General features: G+C 48.7%; 1 protein-coding gene across 1 annotated transcript; it reads right to left on the reverse strand.

Moving 5' to 3' along the window:
* Positions 1-2,330: 2,330 nt before the first annotated feature.
* On the reverse strand, positions 2,331-10,356 carry PRDM13 (PR/SET domain 13). The gene is made up of 4 exons (XM_037001087.2): positions 10,213-10,356; positions 8,633-8,764; positions 8,216-8,336; positions 2,331-4,804 (listed from the first exon to the last, which is right to left on the reverse strand). Exons 1-4 carry the CDS (start codon positions 10,354-10,356, stop codon positions 3,069-3,071), a joined length of 2,133 nt encoding a protein of 710 aa, XP_036856982.2. The 3' UTR covers positions 2,331-3,068.
* Positions 10,357-20,181: the final 9,825 nt, after the last annotated feature.

A 20,181-nucleotide genomic window follows, 5' to 3' on the forward strand; every position in this document is an offset into this window, starting at 1 on the left:
TGAGGCAATAAAGAGACTGGTGCAAGATGTCAAGTAAGTGATGGAGGCAAACGTAGAATCTGTGTCTGTATGATTATTTAGGTTAGTAAAATATTTTAATGTCCAAATTAAGTAGGCCCAAACAATCTAGAGTCTTTCACTTCTGAAAAGCATGATTCCTATCTCTCTTTTTTTTTAATTCTTTGGTACAAAATATTCAGTAAAAATCTCAGAAACTTCCAGGGGCTTTAGGTAACCCTCAAAGTTATGGTCATCAGGTTGGAAAGGATTGAGGGCTGCACCGTGGGAGTGAAGAGATAAGGGATAAGGAGACCGAAAGAAGTAATCTGAGAAATGCTTTCAACTGAGCCATTTTAAGTAATATTTTTGTTACTGATTGCATATTTCTGATTTGACTTCACCATTAAAATAAATACTTGCATTCATTATGTATGATAGTGTGCAGTCCCTGGTCAAATATACAGCTTATCTGAGGCAGCCTATGCACAATTACAAATAACCTTCCCTTAAAAGCCTGTAAAGTCTCTGTTCAATTTTCATTTTTATGTTGAAACTTATTCTAATAACATAGGAGATATCAATTTACAAAGGAGGAAACAAAGCTAGGGGGTTGTTTTATTAAATCTTAATGAATTCTAAATGTATTTCTTTCAGCCAAACTATTTTTAACTTATTTCTTGAAAGGTCATTTTCACACAAAATAACAAAAAATTATAGGACTTGGTACTGAACTAGGAAATGGAGAAGAAAGTGTGACTTTTATAGCTGATAAAACTTTTCCTCTGTTTCAAATCTGGGCAGCCTTTCTCCCTTTCCTTGAGGACTGTCCCATGATCTGATTTCAGAAACGTTTTCAAATATTTCTCTATAAAGGTAGATTTAGTTTCAAGCAATAATCGCCTGACAGGGCAAGACCATGACACTAAGCAGACAGACGGTGAGAAGCCGTGAGCCCTGGAGCCCAGGATGAACAGGCAGATGCTTGGGTTCACTTCCAGTTCTGTGTGGCAGGGCTCTCGCTGAACCTGGTGAGATAAGTCCCCAGTCACACCCTGTGGAGACGAAAGGATTGTAAATAGCATCAGGATCTGCAAAGAGGAGGTCCCCAATAAATAGGATCATTGTCACATGTGCGTGTTAATCCACAAATATTTCTTGTTTCTCTTTGGATGTTCTTTTACAAAGCAAAACATTCTCTGGCCAGCTGACACTAAAAAACCTATAATTACAAGCGTAAGTTTTCTCATAGAAGAAATATTTTTGCTGATCACCACCCATAGAAGTCAAATGCCTCCCCCACCCATGCCTCCTGCTGTGATGGGTCAGAAAAAGTCCCTGCCAGCCAGCTGGTGACTGTGGCCCAGCAGGGTAGAGACTGCTGCAGTGCTCAGGATTAAGAAAATAATGGGCATTTTTAACTGAGTCAAATCATCCAGGTCATATCCAGACCTTTGGTGGCCTACTAGAATCTTCCTACCAACCCCTGGAAGAGCACTGGAGACCTGAGCTCTTAGGGTACCTGCCCTTAGCTGAGGGGATGACTAACCCTCCACTTCCTACATAACTGCACTGAGACCCTCCCCAGAGTATAAGTCTGTGTGTGGGTGGGAGGAGGGATGCTTTCCAATTTAGCCCACAAAATTATATTATTTGATATCCACTAGCTCACATTATTTTTTTATACCCATAAAACCACTACTTCTAACCTTGCCTATGGGCCTCCCAGTGACCTTGAAGAGTATTTTTTCTGTAAAATGGGATCCATACCCACAGCATATGGTTGGAAGGACTACATAGAAAAAAGAAACCTACGTAGAACAAATTGATCAGCAGTTCCAATAACATAGATCCTCCTTTAGTATTAGTTGACTGAATATTAAAGTGAGTAAATCAGAAAGTGTACTGAGCAAGTTTTCTCTTTTTTGCTCCTCAAGGTTAGTGCCATCAAAAAAAATGCTACATAACAAGAAATAGTGATTATACATTTCCGTAATTTTTTTGCCATAATTACTTTTGATGAGGATTACTTTTCTTGAAGGTCATTTAGCTGCTTTCTGTGAACAGGAAAACACTTAGCATGTTAACAATGGTTTCAGAAAACGATTGCTTTGCCCGTTATCTAGGAGCCTGTGAAATGCACATACTGAAAATGGTATATTTCTCTGTTACAACACTACTTAACACTTACTTTATGAATAAGCAAATGTCCTATGGTTTATTTTATTATGGAGCCTCCTCAAAAATCATTTTCAAGTTAAACTATTTAAAGGATCTGCTGAAATCGCTAAGTGAACAAACTCACTTTTGTATCTTTATTCAAGATTGCACAAACTGGAAACGAAGACGAAAATACTGAAGCCACTGTACATCGTTCATTATAAGACAACATATATCACATTTGTATTCTACCAAATAGGACATTGTCCTTAAAATTATGTATCGCGTGCTCTTAGATTCATGCTTTAGATATTTTACATGTCATTATTCTCTTATAAATAATTGCAACCTGACCAATTTGCACACCTGCTACCACTGGAAATTCAATGAGCCAAGGTATAGTCTTTGACCGGAAAACAGATGAAATGGAAACAAGTGTCATGATGTGACACCTACCGAATTGTGACTACTGTTTTGCCTATGCAGTGAAATGCTAATGTAAAATACACACACAAAACATGTTTCAAAAGGCACGATCTCCTCCACAGAAAAGAACAATTTCAAAATTACGTGGCTGTTAAAATCGGCGCCCTCGAGGACGCTGTGATGTTCGCATTAAAGTGATTCTGAACCTCCAGAGCAGACCGCCTAGGCGGTTGGGGGCGGTGTGGGGCAGCGTGTCCGCCTGTCCAGAAGCCCGGAGCGCGCAGGACCCGCCGCCCCCCGGCGGCCCAGAGGCCTCTCAGCTTTCCACCTGACTTTCAGCATCGGACCTGGGAACTCCCACTGTGCTCAATCTGGCGCGCGACCAGACTAAAAACGGTTTTGCCAGCAGCTCGTCCTCTCCCAGAACAGAACCCCTGCTGCTCTCCGTTGACCGCCCCGCCACACACCCCTGCCCCGAAAGCTCGTTAGGAGTCGCGCCCGGCGCCGCCCCCGGCCTCGGGGTCACTTTGGTCGTCCGTGAAGCAGACATCCACGTCACTGTCGTTGTCGCTCTTGGGCTCCCCGGGCTCCGGGGGGTAGTCCGGCCCCACGCCCGAGCCGTCGCCAGCCTTAGCGAGCATGCTCTGGCCGGGGTGGCGGGACTTGATGTGGCGCTCCAGGTCCCGCCGGCGCACCAGCACCTTGCCGCAGAACTCGCAGCGGTAGGGCGTGTTGCCCTCCGCGTGCAGCCGGATGTGCTTGTTGAGGTTACTGGGGTCGCCGAAGGGCCGCAGGCACACTTTGCACTTGAGCGGCTTGTAGCCCGTGTGCGTCCGCATGTGGATCTTGAGCCCGTACTTGCGCGAGTACAGCTTGCCGCAGTAGAGGCACAGGTGGCCCGTCTTGGGCTTCCCCGCGCCACCGCCCCCGCTGCCTCCACCCCCAGCACCGCCAGCCGCCACGACGGCCGGTGGCAGCGTCCCGGCGTCCAAGCGGCCGCGGCCCTTCCCGGCCGCCATCTCGGACAGCTGCTGCGTGTGCATGGCGATCTCTCGGTCGATGCTGGCCAGGGAGCCCAGCTCGGCGGGGCTTAGAGCGGCCGCCGCCGCCGCCGCCGCCGCGGCGGGCCCGCCGAAGTAGGAGAGGGACTCCGGGTACTTGAGCAGCCCGCCGAAGTGCAGTTTGAGCGGGTAGTAAGCGGCGGCGGCCGGGGAGCCGTAGAGCAGCTCCCCGTTGTAGACGGTGAAGGCGGGCAGCACGGCGGGCAGGGGGCCGCACTCGCCACCCGGGTAGGCTTTGAGTCCGCCCGCGTCGAGGGCCGGCAGCGCGCAGCGCTCGAAGGGCAGCCCGGCCGCCGGGGGCAGCTGTGCGAAACGCGCCCCCGGCAGCGCGGCGGCGGCGGGCTGGGCGCGCTCCACGTGCTTGAAAGCCGACGCCTCCTCCGGGGCTCCGGGGAGCAGAGGGAAGCCGCGCAGGGGCCCCGAACAGGGTAGGCCGGGCGGCGGCGGCGGCTCCGCCGCGAGCAGGCACTTGGAGTGGTGGTGGTGGTGGTGCGCGTGGTGGTGGTGGTGGTGGCCCGCGCCGCCTGCCACCGCGTTCTCCCCGCCTCCGGGGCGCCCGCCCGCCCGGCTCCCGCCCAGCAGCCTGCCGAGGGCCAGCCCGGCCCCCGGCTTGCCGCCACCCTCCTCCCGGAAGGGGTCGCCGTGCGCGGCCGAGAGCCCCCGGGCAGAGCCGGCGGGCTTGAAGGCCGAGCGCACTCCGGGATAGAAGGCTAGGCCGCCGCCCCCCGCTGGGGAGCCGCCCACGATGCCCAGGAAGTGGCCGTGTCCCCGGGCGGCCCCGTTCGAGTCCGGGGCGCGCTCGGGCTGCTCCTTGCCCTTCTTGGACGGCCCCCACTTGGCCGGGGGCGGCGAGGTGGCCGAGGGCGCGGAGGAGGCCTCGCGCTTGATGCCCTCCCGCGCTCCGCAGGCCTGCAGGGGCGGCGGGGCCTGCGGGTGGGGCCGCAGAGTAGCCGCCGCGGCGAAGTCGGGCGCCGGGGGTTTCGGAGAGAAGCGAAGGCCATCGGCTGCGGGGGCAGCGCTTTGGCGAGCCGCGTGCTCGTGGTGCAGGTAGGTGCGGGCCCCGCCGCTGCTGAGCACGCAGTGGAAACGTAGGTGCGCCTTAAGGCTGTTGGGGTATCTAAACGTCCTCCAGCAGTACCAGCAAATGTAGCGCTCCTCCCCTGGGCAAGAAAGAGTGGAAAAGGGACCCGGTGAGGCGCGTGCAGGAGGGACAGAAAGCGCGCGCCAGCGCACCCAAGGCAAGGCCCAGATTTCGACCGGCGGTATGGGGAGCAGGGTAACGGGGAACAAGTGAGTTCGGCAGCCCCACTGTAGCAAGGACCCTGAAAAGCCCCAAATGGCCAACTTTGTCACCATCTCCATCCTCTGGAATTACTCAGAGACGAAGAAGGGTAACCTGGGCCTTCCCAGTGAGGACTTTCTCCGGCTCATCTGAGCAAATCTTCGTTGGGAGGGCAGAGCTCTGGCAGGCTGGCCGGAGAAGAGATGAGAGCAGAGAGCAGCTGTTGCTTTAAATCAAGTGTTGAGGCTGTGCTGTGCCCGGGCCCATCTGTTGGCGTTTGCAGAATAGGTGGCGTATGTCAAGGAGTTTGGAGAAACAACAAAGACCAATCTAATAGTCATGAGCGCCTCATTACCAGGGGAGACAATATCTTGTATGTATGGGCCATATGTAATCATTCCTTTCCCTAGAACAATGTCTTTTATGTCCACTACCCACCCTGCCAACCCCCTCCCAGCTTTTAAACACTTTGCCTGAGGTTTTCCTGGAGCGTGACCAACTGAAAGACCACATAGGGACTATGCTTTGCTATTCTTCAAAATTATTTGTATCTTTATTTCCTCTTAACCCCATTTAATTTGATGGAAGAAAGAAGAAGTTCTGATATTCTAAAACCTGAAACATGATGTTGCATTATCTTGTCAGTTATTCCACCTGGTAATTAACTCCTGGATAGCTACACAAATCCAAGCTTAGCAAAATCCTTGGAAAAGATACATAGTTTACTTTTATTAAGTGAATATGTGTGTGATATATAGATACTCAGCTTTTAATAAGTGCACAAGTTTCTACCAGGAACTGTATACATGTTTTTGGTGTCAAATCTTTTTTTCCATATAATATTAACATTAGTTACTTCTATTTTGCCAGGTTCTGTGAATACAGTCAAGAGACACATGTATGAAACAGATTCATCACATGGTAGAAGTTAATTTTCACTCAAAAAGGTCATGTTACATCTGTGCAGAAAACAGTGGTCTTAGAATTGGGTTTCTTTTTTTAATGCTGTGGTTTGTTGATAATACTGAAGGGAAGTGTGTCTGTGAGAAGTTAGTTGAGCCACAAGGAAGTATTCAAACATGTGTCAGTCTCATTAAAAAGAATGGAAAGTTTAAATCTCCCCCTCTTGCACACAAGCAGCTTGAACTTCTAAAACATTACTACAGAAACAACAGTGGGGAAAAAATTCCAGATACTCCCCCTTTCTTGTATTTTACCTCTAGCTTAGCATAAGGAAAGTAGTATCCCAGAAAACTAAGATGAAAGTTTCTTTAAGGAGCAGTTTATTCCAGCCAAAGCCAAAGAACAGAAAGAAAAAAAAAGTGGAAGATGATGATTTTCGAGAGACCCCATCCTAATTGTTTATGAAAGATTTAAATGAAATCATATTAATATTTCTGTTGTATTGAATAGCCATGTAAAATAAATATTGAAAAGGAGAGGCTTCCTGGATTCTCCTGTCAGGCATATTGATTTAATATCTTAAATAGCCTTCCTTCTCTTAAGTTCAGAACCCCCCTTTCATCGTTCCTTTCTAGAGAGGGAATTTTCAGAGGCTGTCCCAGAAAGTCTCAGCTCAGTGCAGAGCCAAGTTAGCTCTGTTCCTAAAACAAAGGGTCAGTATTTTCCTTAATATTACTGTGGAATTGAAACCCACTGGTGTTAGTATTGGAAGGATAACAAGCCATTCCTACTTATTTCTTCCTCTTTTCAAGATTTAAGTAAATGTATGTTTTCTTTTTCAATATGTTCCTTTTTCAGTTTCTCCCAACCAACTGACATATTTCTCAGGACTCTGAAATTCAACCTATGCCAAAAGTATCAAACACACTTCATAAGTGACTTTGCCTCCTCTCAGGTTGCCAAGATGTCAAGTATCTCAAAGCTGGGAAGTCAGGGTTCAAAATGCCCATATAACTTGCTTAGTTTAAAAAAAAGATGCCCATATATTCCCCAAAAAGAAAATGGTATCTGTTTTAACATCTGTTGCCATATGATGTTTATAAGCTCCATTGGCTGAAATGTAAACACGAGGACTCCACTCAAACAAGCTGCTTTTGTACTGTTTGAGAGTGCCTGTTGGAAGGGTGTTCTGTGCAAAAATGCCTGGCCACCAAAGGCCAGTAGCGCTCTGAATTGTTTTGTGGTGATAGATTTGAGAATTCTCCACTACGGGGTCTTTGTCATGTTTCACTTGTACTGGAAGTTGACAAGAATTTAATGTCTTGTGATACAAGGAACAAATTGCTTCAAGATCACTTTTGTGGCTACTGTGCATACAAATCTACCGATAAGACAGTGATACTTTGAAATGCACTGATTCATCGTTCTGAATAAACTACATTCTGTCTTATGCATGAGTACTGCTTAACTACCACATTTATACTGATTTACTTAGCCCCATTTCCAAAGGGGTGGGATTGAGCAGACCATTCAGGAGGAGAGCATGTTAAAATAGTTCACAGAATTCATTATGCTGACTTTAAATGTAACTGTGTCTTTAGGAGAAATTACACACGAAAATAGCAAGGAAAAAAAGCAAGTCATGGAAGTTTTGTGCATTAAAAGGGAGTCTCCAGATCTTAACAATTTTAGCACCTTCCAGCTTTTTTCTACAGGAAATGTTCTTCAGTGTTCTGAAGAAGGTCTGAAAATGTTTTTCTCTTTAGTTACTGCCCTTTAATTTGCATAAATCTGCTCTTGGCTTTGGAAGGGACCGAATAAATCTGAGAAGAAACTGGGATACATCCCAGATTCAATCTAAGTAGGGAGGGAGAAATGAATAAATACCATTTAAATGGAAAGGACTTAGTACCTGCCAACTGACCAGCTGTAAGTACCGCAATGCTTCTAAAATGCTGTGGAAATATATTACTGTCCTCCCAGCCAGTGGAGAGGAGATGCCCCCCGAACTGCTAAAAACATTCCAGGTTTGAGACAGGCTTTCTCCGAGTTCATGGTGTGATTACTCTAAAATGTGAAGACTTTATTGATTCTTAATTGAGTAACTGTCTCTTTGCATATGCAGTAGGAAAGGATGATCACCATGAACTCCATAAGGATTCCCTGCCATCCTGAGCCAGATGATTATTGTCGCTGTTACCATTTACTGTTGATTTTAAGGAGGTAATTTTTACGTCACCTCTCTGCCTAAACAGACATGGAGCATGCATTCAGTTTCACACGGCGCAATAGTAAGGCCCTTCAAGTCTGGGGACAAACCGAAAGACTGGGAACAGGCTGGACTCTCGACCACCCGTGTGGCCCAGAGCCCCGCTTGGAGACATACCTTTCTCATCGTGCGTCGGAGTTGCAACCGTGGGAATGTCAAACCACTGAGCCAAGGAGTTGGAATACCACACAGTCAGCTCCTCCCCTGGCTGGACATCTCGAAGTGCTCGGTAGAAGATCTGGGACGCAAGGAACAGGACAGCTTGCTGTCATTTCCTGGGTGGTGGGTCAAAAAACAACTGAGAGGAAAGGTTCGAATCCCTGCTCTGATGCTGTGTGACCCTGGAAGAGCTATTGGACCTCTCTGAATCTCACTTCCCTCATTTGTCAAATGGGGGAAATAATAGTATCTACCTTAGAGGGTTGCTGGGATGGTTAAATGAGACTTGGAACCAAAAAGCTTTGCTCTTAGTATTGGTGGCCACGTCAGTGACACTTAATAGATAGAATTGGGGGTGGGGGGTGTCCACAATACCTGTCCTCCGGGTAAGTCTGCAATAGCTTCCAGAGTCTGTTCCTGGGGGTTCCTGGCTGCCCGGATTAACCCTATCCATTCCAGAGGGGAGCCCCCCGATTCGTCCACCAGCTCCCCTCTCACCAAGCGCACCTGCAACACAAGCAGTGGTCGTTCCCCCCCATGCCGCAGGCGAGGCCCAAACCCAGAGAGAAAGTTAACCCTCCACCTCACGCGACTCAGGAAAATGGGGTTGTTCGCTGTGGCCCGACCTCTGTGGGCTGCTGGGAAAAGGGCAATTCCTCAGGACCCTTGCCTGCGGGCGCAGAGAGGTCGGCTAGTGTAATAAACCCCGCTCTCTCCCACTTGGCAGTACGGGGGGTGAGCGCATCCTCCCCGGGCGCCTGGGCGCCTCTTGTACCAGGACGTCCCTCGCCCCCACGCCACGTCTCCCCTTGCAGTCCTGAGAGTAGCCTGAATACCAGTGTACAGACGTTTCGAGGTCGGTCCCAGAACTCAGGACGTCCCCCACCCCATCTCCAGCCTCCCCATTCTTGCTGCACCACATGGATGTGCTGAGGTGCCAGCGAGCCCCGCAGCTGAAGTGTCTGGACAAAGCGGGCTCAGCTAGCCGGCTATTTAAAAGCAATTAAAGCGCTTTTGGTACGCCGCAAACCGGCTTTAGACCGCGGGGATAGAGGATGGTTCACAAGAAGCCAAGTACACGGCTGGGCACCGAGCAATTCCTTACAAGAAAGCTCTAGGCGGCGGCTGGCAAAACTCAGGTCCTCTCCCCGCTCCACCCTCACCCGGAGCCCTGCCTTCGTTTCCCGGTCCCTGCCCACCTGTGCCCGCTAGGACGCCTCAACACCGGCAGGCGTGTCTCAAACCCCTCTCCGCTGTTTGGGGAGTCAGAGCTGGTGGGTGGGTCCTGACGCCTCTCAGCTGCGCCTCGGACTCCTGCTGGCGCCCGGACCTGTGCCCCAGGCGGGTGGGCGCTCCGCGTCCTGGGAACCCGCATCAGAGCCACCACCTGGCTCACCCTCTCTCTCCCTTCACCCCAAACCCACAAGCGGACATCGCAGAAGGAAAAATCGGGAGAGGCTGGTTGTAGGAAGTGAGCGTTTCCCAAGGATTATTTTTTCGGAGATGAGACTAAATTATTTAAGGTAAAGAAAGTTACGCCTTAAATTACCATATTGAAGGGAAAAAGGTAAGACAAGTCCTCAACACCCTGAGCGTTGTACACCAAAAAATAAAGGCGCGTTTGCTGAGAGAGGATGGTCCCTCGGCGCATCTGCAGCGGACCCCCTAGAGCTCCAGGGACACCGCGGGTTCCGGTGGTCCCGGCATTAAAGAGCCCGGTGCACCCCACCAGGGGCTGTCCCCTCTCAGCTGCCCGTCCTTGCGCCTTATCCCGGCCCACGTCCAGCTCTCAGTTAATGCGACTTGAGGGGAATGATCGGAGTCCCCTTCCACCTGGCAGGATTGACAGGTAACGACTCAGTCACCCCTTTTCTCCACTTGGCCCATCTACCCCTTTCCTGGGCCAGAGGACAGGGAGGCGAACGGCGGGGGGCGGAGGTCGGAAAAGCTAATACCTTTTTCTTGGGCCCGGGTTCCCTGCGGTCTGACAAGTACTTGCCCAGCTTGAAGGTTCCGGGCACGGGCCCGAGGCGCAAGCCGGCGGGGATGCAGCAATCGGCGCTCACGCTGGTGGCCGAGGCGCGGGCGGCCGCGTGCATTGCTGCCGCCGCCGCCAGGCAGATGCTTGGGCGCGCCGGGTCCTTGGCAGGGCGCGAGGGACAGAGCCCAGCCTCGCGCGAGCCAGGGAGCTGCACCCCGACGTGCGTCCTCCGCCCGCGGAGTGACGCGGCGGGGCCTGCACTGCGCCTTTTCAATCGGGGCGGGCGCCTTTTGGCACCGCGAGCGCAAGGGCGCGGAGTTTGGTGAGAGAGTTGCTCTGCGGAGCAGCTGCAGAGTCCCACCCGAGAGGGTCACATGGAGTGGTTCCCTCAGCCCTCTGCATAATCGAGGCCTCTGAATGGCTGGCGCACAATGGTCCAGGCGACCTTCCCATTCCTAAAAATCCAATTTGTCAAGGGCGAAGAAAAGGCGCTGGTGAATCAAAGGTCCGGCGGGACCATTAATCCTCAGCATGGGGTATTGTCCCCGAGACAGTTACGATATTTTAAGTGACAAATCCACTGTATAATTTCTCCATAAATTTTACTTCCTTTTATTGTTCGCCGACAAACCAGTTTTGGGAAATAAGTGACTACTTTAAGTCTACTTGGCTGATTCCTTTGAGCCTTGGTCTACTTCAAAGATTTTTAATTCTCTCCCCTTGGCTTTATTGTAAAGGAAATTAAACAAAGAGATGGGGACTGTTTGGAGGACTTGTTAACTTCTATTGATTTCTGGCGTGTGCCATACAGAAATTAGGCAGGTACTTGATGGGAAAACACCAGAAAATACCTACACTTTTTAAATAACGACCATATTACCATTTCAGGGGATTGGGTTCCGGCCAGTCATCTATTTAGAACCACTTTATCGCTCCCTCTGTCCAGTTTCGCCCCGAAATACGAAGCCTCTGGACCAGTTTTGGGAAACGAGGTCAGCTGTGCACCGTTGCTCTCGGATGCACCCCAGACCCGCACTTTCTCTGGAGAATGGGGAGGTGGGGGACGGCCGCAAGATCGCGGCTCTGCCAGGGTTCCGGCACTCTGACCGCACCCGAGGATGGAAGAGGGGCTCTGCGGGCTGAGTTTTTCTCTCGGCTCTCCCACGTGCCAAATAACCGACTCATGCCCTGATTTGCTTTTAAGTTTAAGACGGGCTAAGAAGTCCTTGTGGCTAACTTTTCCAGAGCCAACAAACCCAGTTTTTCTTTAAAAAAAAAAAAAAAAAAAAAGTTACTCTATCAAAGGCTGGGAAAAGAGGGTGAGGCTGGCGTTGGCAACCCCTGTCTTTACCTCAGTTCGTGAACTAGGAGGAACGCGTACTTCTCAGTTAAACCAGGCTGCTCCTCGTTTTCTTTAATGGGAGCCTCCGATTTGTGTGGGGACATTCATTTTCATAAGACCCCTGAGGAATCGAGTTCACCCGATATTTGTGACAGTTCTGCCTGCTCCTGCCACGCACGGCTCCTCCCAGCGCTGCTCCCCAAGTCCTTCGCACCAGGACTCGAGCCGCCGCGGTGTTCCGGGAGAGGCCTGAGCGACTCGGGGCTTCAGGCCTGGTGATGGAGGCCCAGCTGTACAAATGGGCGGAGACTCCCAGCAGCGCCACCAGAATCCTCCACCCGGCTCTGCCCTAGGAAAGTGCAGTTCCCAGGCCACTGGCGGAAGTGACTCCCAGTAACAACGGCGGCAGGACGCAAGGTGGCGACACCTGTAAGTCAGCAGTTTGTCCGACAGGGCCTTCAACGAGGCTACCTGGAGCATCCTTCAGCAGACCTGCATTCGCCATCCCGGACACGACCAGAAGACTCCGGGTCATTCGTTCTACGCTGTGTCACGCACGACTCGAGGAACGTTCGGTAAATTACTTCAGGGTCTCCTAATTCGTAAAAATGGATATGACAATGCAAACGGGCCCTTGGCTTCTTCCACTCGGGTTTGCTGCACTTGCAATGATCTGCAGAGTGGATGCGTTTTGAGCGCTGCAGAACTCGTGGTTTGCATAATGGATGAATCCAGGCCAGGTCAAGGGTCTCAAGTCTAAGTGTCTCAAGTCGGTTCGTGTGGTCACACGCTGCCGGCCGGCCTCGGTGCTGACTCCCAGGTGCGTGCAGGAGAGGACGGCCGCCGCAGACCGTCGCCCCTCCGACCGGCAGCCAAGCCAGGCCCAGGGCCACTTCCGGAGGGCACTGCCACTGACTTTTCCTCCTAACCCTCCAGTTGCCCCTCTGCAGGCCGCGAAGGCTGCCGAGACGGAGAGGAGGGAGCCTTTGATGCGGCGGCCCATGAATGGCAAAAGCCGGGGGAGGGGAGGAGAGGAAGCCTCTGCGGAGAGTCGAGGGCAATAAATTTAAGCCATGAACATGTCCCTCTAACCTCTGGCCTGGCGACTCCGTCATGACACCCAGTTTAAATTACCAGCACTGCGAGCGGGAAGGGGCGAGCGCGGGGCCTGGGTTTGGGGCTCCTCCCCCGGCCCTCCTTAATGAGTGAAAAAGCGTGAACGACACGCGAACAATTTTATCAATAGAACCATGTAAAGGCCGACTGTGAGGAAAGTTATTTATTAATATAGCCAATTGTGGCTGGTTCCCAGCCCCGCGAGAAGAAAGAGACCGCGCCAGAGGCATTCACACCAGCTCACCGAGTTTTATTCTGTCCTGTGGCTCAGAGTTGAAGTTCCCCAAGTGAAATAAATTGTCCACAAAGGAGGAAAGGAACACATATTCTTTTATTTTTCCTCCCCTAAAAAGCAAGGGTAAAACCAATCTAATGTGCCCAGTGGAGCAAGATGGGCCGTGAAAGGCTGGGTGTTAAAAGTAAAAGCGGACTGTGCAGCAAATGGGATGGAAAATTAAATGAAATTAAATAGCTTGAACGACCGTATTGTCCCTTATTAAAAAGACACATTAATTACATGGTCTCAGCCTTATTCAAAGACAATGTTGAGACTCAATCAAAACATTCCACTTGGCTTTTTTATGGATTTAAAATGGGCGTCCGGAGGCCCTGTTAAAGCGAAATCCCCTCTGCACCGAGGTGCGGGGCGAGGCGGTTCTGGGGGCGGCCCTGCAGGGGGCCGGCGCGCAACGGCGTGGGTAGCAGGTAGGGGGGAAGGGGGCTGAGCTGCTCGGGGGGTGCCGCCCGCCGGAGGGCCGGCAGCAGGGCGCTAGTCCCGCCGTGGCGCCGCCTTCCCAGCGGCTGCCTAGGGGGCGGCCCCCCGGCTGCGCCCGGGCTGGGGCGGCGGCGCCCACCGCCTAGAGGGGAAGCGCCCCCACCGGGCTCCGGGCGGGGATGCGCGGCTCCTTCCGCGACGCGCGGCGCCCGAGCGGCCGGGATCCGCGGCTCACAGCCCTTGGCGCCCTGGGGCCCTCGGCCTTGAGGCCCCGGAAGATGGGGAGCCGCCAGCACCCGCCTCCACCCTGGCGGGCGCGGGGAGCCACGGACCCGCGGAGGGAGGCAGCCGCGGGCGCAGGGGCTGCGGGCGCGGACGCGCGGAGGCGGAGACCGGGGCGCGCCGCGGCGCCGGGGCCCGGGGTGGCCGGCCGCGCGCCCCGAGGGCGTCCGCCTTCCGGCCGAAGGGTCAGCGCGGACCAGCTGCGCGGCCCCCGAGGCGCGGGTGGGACATTAAGGCCGGGTTTGAATAGGGCGGCGGCGACCGGCTCTGGGAACGCCACCAGATGACACGCCGGCGAAGGGGCCGTTTTTCCCCTTAATTGCGAGGCCGGTGGGTGCGGTGCGGCCCAGAAGCTCCAAAGGCACAGCCAGGACGCAGCCGGGACGCCGCTGGTGGGTTTTGTGGTGCCTTTTTTGTTTTTCTAAGTCCTTCATTGGAAGCGGCTCAATAAAAGTATTCAGAGCCCCTCTCAAGTTGCCTTTTAACCGGGAGTTCCCCAACTTATTTCTTGGTTCTTTCGGTTGACATGGTGCAAAGAAAAGTCAGCGAGCGTGTTGCTGAATTGCAATGTCTCGGGGCACCTCCACATTCAACGCTCCTCTGCCGGCCGCTGCCGAATGAGCCCGCACTCAATTCGATTTTCCTTGCTGTTGGGCACATTTAGGAGCGCCTCTGTTTGTGAAGTTCATTTCTAGGCAAATGTATTCAAGAGCTGATGGGAATGAATAGAACCGTGTGTCAGCCGCCCCTAATTGGGATTAAAGCACTTAGGAGCATATGCAGGGAGTGACAGAAATTCTCAGGTTGCATTGTGTTCAGACTTCCACCCGCTTGGACGCTCCTCCTCCGAGGGAGATTTATAACGCTTGCAGGGAGAAACTGAGGAAAGAAAAGCGAACGGAACAGAACAGGGCTAATGGCTCACGATGGGGCTGCGGATCAGCAAGTGGTGGTGACAGCTTCTGAGAAAAGATGCTGGCAGATAACTGAACGCGGGCGGGGGAACGGGTCTGAACTCTTTAATCAGAAAGGCGGAGAGTTAAAAGGCGAAATAAAGATGTTCTTGAGATTCCCAGACGGCTTTTTTCTTTTCTGGTGTTTTTTTTTTTTTTTCCCCCTTGAAGAGCTTGACTTTCTTTTTCTTTATCTCTGCCTCCCATCTCCACCCCCCAAAGAGCATACCCTCTCTTGGGTCAATAGTAAGAGCAATTTGGTATTTGAAGTAAGGAGGGAAAGTTTTTTTCTAAGTATCTTCTTTTGTATGCTAAAGAGATCGCCACGCCCAAATAAGTCAATGAAAATATTTCCTGATGTGTGACAGTGTGTGTAAACTGTACAAGCACTGTTCAAATACAAGCATAATGGCAAGTATTGTATGCATTCATCTCCACACTGAAGTGGCCTCTGGGTTTCCGAGCTAAAGGCAATAAGGATTTTTAAAAACCGAAAAGCAGCCTGGAGCTGAGGTTCGGACAGTTGTCTAAGCAGAAAGCAGTCCATTTTAGCCCCTGAGGAGCAGAGAAGCCAGAAATGGCCGATGAATATTGAACAAAAGAATAGCGAGGGAGAGAGCAGATCCAAATTATCTGGATTTCCTTGTTGGTTTCTTCATTTGTTTAAGTGCACCTGGAAACGTTGGTTTCCTGGAAGGGTGGGAGACTCTAGGTGTCTGAGCTCCCTAACAGCAAGGAGACTTCTCACCATATCCCTTTGGATGTTGTTTAGGATTTCGTATCCTAAGAATGCATACCCAATGAAAAGTTATTTTTGAGCTTTTTTAAAAATCTGCATGGGAGCAAAGGAAAAAGAGGGTGAAAAATAAAGGAAGGTGATGTGTAAATCTGGAAAGAGGTAATAGTGGTTTTTGTAAAAAAAAAAAAAAAATTATACTACAAAATGAGGCTCTCAGACCCAGTATCTCTAGGGACACCTGATGGCCACACCAAATCCAGGCCCCCAAGTCCCTTCCTGAGCCCTGGTGGGAGGCTGGGTTCTGCAGCTACAGAGGGGATTCGCAGAGGCAATGACCGTGTGACAGAGAGACAAGCCCCACTAGTGAGCCTTGAGTCAAATATTTCTTTCTCTTCAATTCCTCAACAGACCTAAATACCTCCTTTCTCTCTAGGCTGGCCCATCTCATGAAGAAAGAACTTTTAAATCTCTCTTCAGGGAGCACAGAATTTTCCTTTAACCCATGACCTGGTTTTCAGCTCTTTGGAAAGTGATGCACAATGAGAGGAAGTGGTCCTGACAGATACCTTTATGGCCCCTAGAGCAACCTGTGAATGATGGAAATTCATTATGTGGTGGTGATGATAGCAATGGGAACAAAACAAGAAAAATATCCAGCTCATGTCACAACTAAAACCAAATTCAGGTTCATAGATTAATTAAGTCCACTAGTAGGATTCCTATCTACTTTCCTAATGCCACCACTAATTAGGCATTTGTCTGATTTAAAAGGCAATGCCATCACTCATGTCATTTATGCTGACATTATTCATGTCCATGACCAAATGAAGATAAACTTTAGTTTGTTTGGATTTTATATATCCTTCATTTTACAAGAGGGATTCTCATGCAGATAACCTTTCAAATACAATCGCAACATAAAAATCAGGTAAGTTAACAAAAGATGGATTTTTATACACATATATGTAATTTTTCTTGAACAGTTTTGTTGAGATATAATTCACATACCATACAACTCACTCACTTAACGTGTACAATTCAATGTGGGGGTTTTAGTGTAATCAAGGGTTGTGCAACCACACCGCAATCTAATTTAAGAACATTTCCATCCCTCCCCCCATAAGGAAGCCCATCCCCATTAGTTATTATTCCCCATTTGTTCCCAAGTTCCCCAGTTCTAGGCAACCACCAAACATATTTTGTCTTCAAAGACTTTCTTATTCTGCACATTTTGTATAAATGGAATCAGACAATATGGGGTCTTTTTGTGACTGCATTTTTTCACCTAGCACAATTTTTTCAAGGCATATTGTAGCATATATCAGTGTATCATTCCATTTTATGGATGAATAATATTCTATTTTATTGATATGTCACATTTTATTTTTCCATTCATTTTGATAGGCCTTTGGGTTTTTTACACTTCTTTGCTATTATGTATAATTCCAGTAGGAACATTTGCATACAAGCTTGTGTGTGCATGTTTTAATTTCTTTTGGATATATACCTATGAGTGGGATTGCTGGGTCATATAATAACTCTATGTTTAACTTTTTGAATAACTGTCAAACTGTTTTCCAAAATGGTTGCACCAATTTACATTCCCACCAGTGATGTACGAGGGTTCTTATTTCTCCATATCCTCCAACACTTCTTATTATTTGTCCTTTTTGAATCATACCCATCCCAGTAGGGATGGAGTGGTATCTCATAGTAGTTTTGATTTGCATTTCCCTAATGACTAAAGGACTGGTGCTCAAGCATCCTTTCATACGCTTCTTGCCATTTGTATATCTTCTTTGAAGATGCATTTATTCAAATCCTTTTCCCCATTTTTGATTGGGTAATTTTTCTTTATTATTGAGCCCACATATATTTTCTATAATTTTTAAATGCCCAGCACAAAACAGGTTGTCAGGTTTAACCATCATAACACCAGAAAGGTTGTTTCTCTTTTACCAATGAGAAATGTTTAGAAAGGTTAAGAAGCTTGCTTAGGGTCACACCATAAGTAATTGAGACAAAATTCCTCCCACATACTTCTGAGTTCAAAAGGCTAGCCATTTTCCCTTGACCACACTGTGTTCAGAAGGCTTAACTGACTGCACCTATCTACTTTTCTGTATGAAGATCGTTAGGTTATCACAGGATGTCCTAGTGGTTGAGAGAGTGGGCTCAGAGTCAGGCCGCCTAGATTCCAATCCAGCCTGTGACACTTACTAACCATGTGATCCTGAGCTATGGTAACCATTCTATTCTTCAGTTTCTTCGTCTGTAAACTATGAGTGAGAAGATCTACTTTACAAGGTTGTTAAGAAAATTATGAGATGTTGATAGGAAGTACTTAGCATAGCACTCAGAACACAAGTTATATTCAGAAACTTTAGTTATTAACATTTTCATAATGAAACTTACGCTTACCATTTTCTGAACCCTATTGTAAAGTACTGTACTTTTAGGCTAGAAATTTATACTTGATAAATTAAATGGAGAAGGTCTTCTGACACCTGAGGCCACTTAGGCAATCACAGAAGATACAGTCACATGTACCTCAGGACAACGAATAATTGATGAAGGGAGGCCTCACTTTATTGACATAGTCCAGCTAATAAACGAAGAGGAGTTCAAAAAATCAAATATTATTATTTTGCAATCCACAGTGAAATAATGGATTAGAATAATGACCACCAATGCCAGCATCACCCAGAGCAAGCCAAATAGGTATGATGTGCCTCTGAATGGAAGTAAGCAGCACAGCCTATGAACAGTCTGCCAAACAAGCAAGTGAGCAAAACAAAAATGATTAAACCTGAATCTGATTGTTCTGATAACAGGAAATAGAGAGGACAGATGAATGTGATAAACAAATCCAGGGGCATCCAGGGGGCAAAGAATCAGACTATAGAACCCTCTTTTGGATAAATGACCTGTTTTCACTTCTAACAAATAGGTTGCAAGGAGGAAAAGGAAAGAGAGGAGGAATCAAAAGATTTTTTAAATGCTTAAAGAATGTGGTGGTTGTGAAATGTGTCCACAGATTCTTTGATAACCCTCCCCTCCAAAGGTGGAATCTGAGTGGGGGCCATACTTGGGGACTTGTTGGTAAGGAAATAACTAGGGTGGTAGTGAGTGTGTGATACGTGAGACTAGACCATAAAGATATTGAGATATCTCCTCAATATCTCTAGAACTGACTAGATATTTAGTGATAGGAATTCATGATAATATTAAGTGGAATAATTGTATTATATTCCTTCTTTAATCCTTTTTTTTCAGAGATACATGCTGAAATATGTACAGATGAAATACGATGTCTAGAATTTCTTTAAATAACTCTAAGGTGGGGGCAGTGGGTAGAGGTATAAATCAGGATCTTTTCAACCTCAGCACTATTGACATTTTGGGATTAGATAATTCCTTGTTGTGGTGGCTGTCCACCAGCATCCCTGATCCCCACCCACGAGATGCCAGTAGTATCCATCCTCCGATTATGATAGCAGACATCGCCAAACGTCCCTGGAGGGCAAACTCACCCACAGCTGAGAACCAAAATAGACACAACAAAATTGGCCATAAATTGCTAACTGAGTAACAGGAACATGGGGGTTCATTACACTATTCTCATTGCTTTTGTGTGTATTAGAACTTTTCCAAATAATATATTCTCAACAAAAAGGAAAACTTCAAAAAAAAATCCCTATAGGGGAGGAGAGATCTGGAGCAAGTGGTAGATGTGTGCCAATATTCCATTAAAATCTGGTGGTGGGGGAGGGAGTTGGTTTTTTGGTTCTGAGATCTTGTAAGAAGCTCTGGAAGAGCTGAACCAGAGAACATGTGTTGAGTTGCAGAGTCTGCGATCTAAATGGCCATGTGGCATCCTCACAGCTACCGGGTGCCCCACCAGCCCAAAGGCAAGGTGTCCAGAGCTGTCACAACCACACATACTATTCCCGTGACATTGACTAAAGCTTTCTCTTCTTCTCAGTTAGAACAGAAACTACCAAATGTGGTCTGTGCTGAAGTCAATTATAAATGAACTACATTCACTTTATTTGTGCAAGAACCTTCCTTTAAAAAAAATGAGTGATATTTATTTACATTCATCCTTGACCTTTGAGGCCCTGCAGTTCTGCTTTTTGAAACCAATAGAAAGGATGCAACACAGTGGGTTGGGGGAGTCTTCTGTATTGCTACTGAGTTTAGGGGTACTGTGCCCCTGATTTGATGCCCTGTGACATACCTGCTTCAGGGAGGGCTCTTATATTGGTATGGGTTGAAATGTGCCCTCTGAAATTCATGTCTTGAAATACTAACACCCTGTACCTCAGAGTATGACCTTATTTGGACTTTCCAGAAGTAATCAAGTTAAAATGAGGTCATTAGGGTGGGCCCAACATCCATATGACTGGTGTCCTTATAAAAAGGGGAATTTTAGACACAGACATCATAAGAACATGAAGATAGCCACTGACAAGCGAAGGAGAGGACTTCCTCACAGCCAAGATTGTTCAGAAGAAACCAGTTCTGCCAACACTTGGATTTTGGGCTTCTGGCCTCCAGAGCTGTGACGATGCATTTCTGTTGTTGAAGCTACTCGGTCTGTGGCCCTTGGCTGTAGCCCCCTAGCAAACTAATCCAGGTACAGACATCAGAGACCCTCTTTGAATAGTCGAATCAGAAAAGGATATTATGTGGTTTTGATTCTAAGAAAATTCCATAACGACTGACTTGGAGGGCTACTCCCCCAGGAAAACTGCCCAAGTTAGAACAAACAGAGGATGGCTCTACTGGAGACA

This window comes from Manis javanica, chromosome 13 (assembly GCF_040802235.1).
Source record: "Manis javanica isolate MJ-LG chromosome 13, MJ_LKY, whole genome shotgun sequence".
NCBI classification, from domain to species: domain Eukaryota; kingdom Metazoa; phylum Chordata; class Mammalia; order Pholidota; family Manidae; genus Manis; species Manis javanica.

Bases quoted from the DNA above. Each gene is read 5' to 3' on its own strand.
- PRDM13 (XM_037001087.2), bottom strand. From the start codon at position 10,356: ATGCACGCGGCCGCCCGCGCCTCGGCCACCAGCGTGAGCGCCGATTGC. The intron at 8,765-10,212 runs GTATTAGCTTTT...CTTGTGTTGCAG, and splicing joins AACCCGGGCCCAAGAAAAAG to GTGCGCTTGGTGAGAGGGGA. The intron at 8,337-8,632 runs GTATTGTGGACA...CTTGCGTCCCAG, and splicing joins CAGACTTACCCGGAGGACAG to ATCTTCTACCGAGCACTTCG.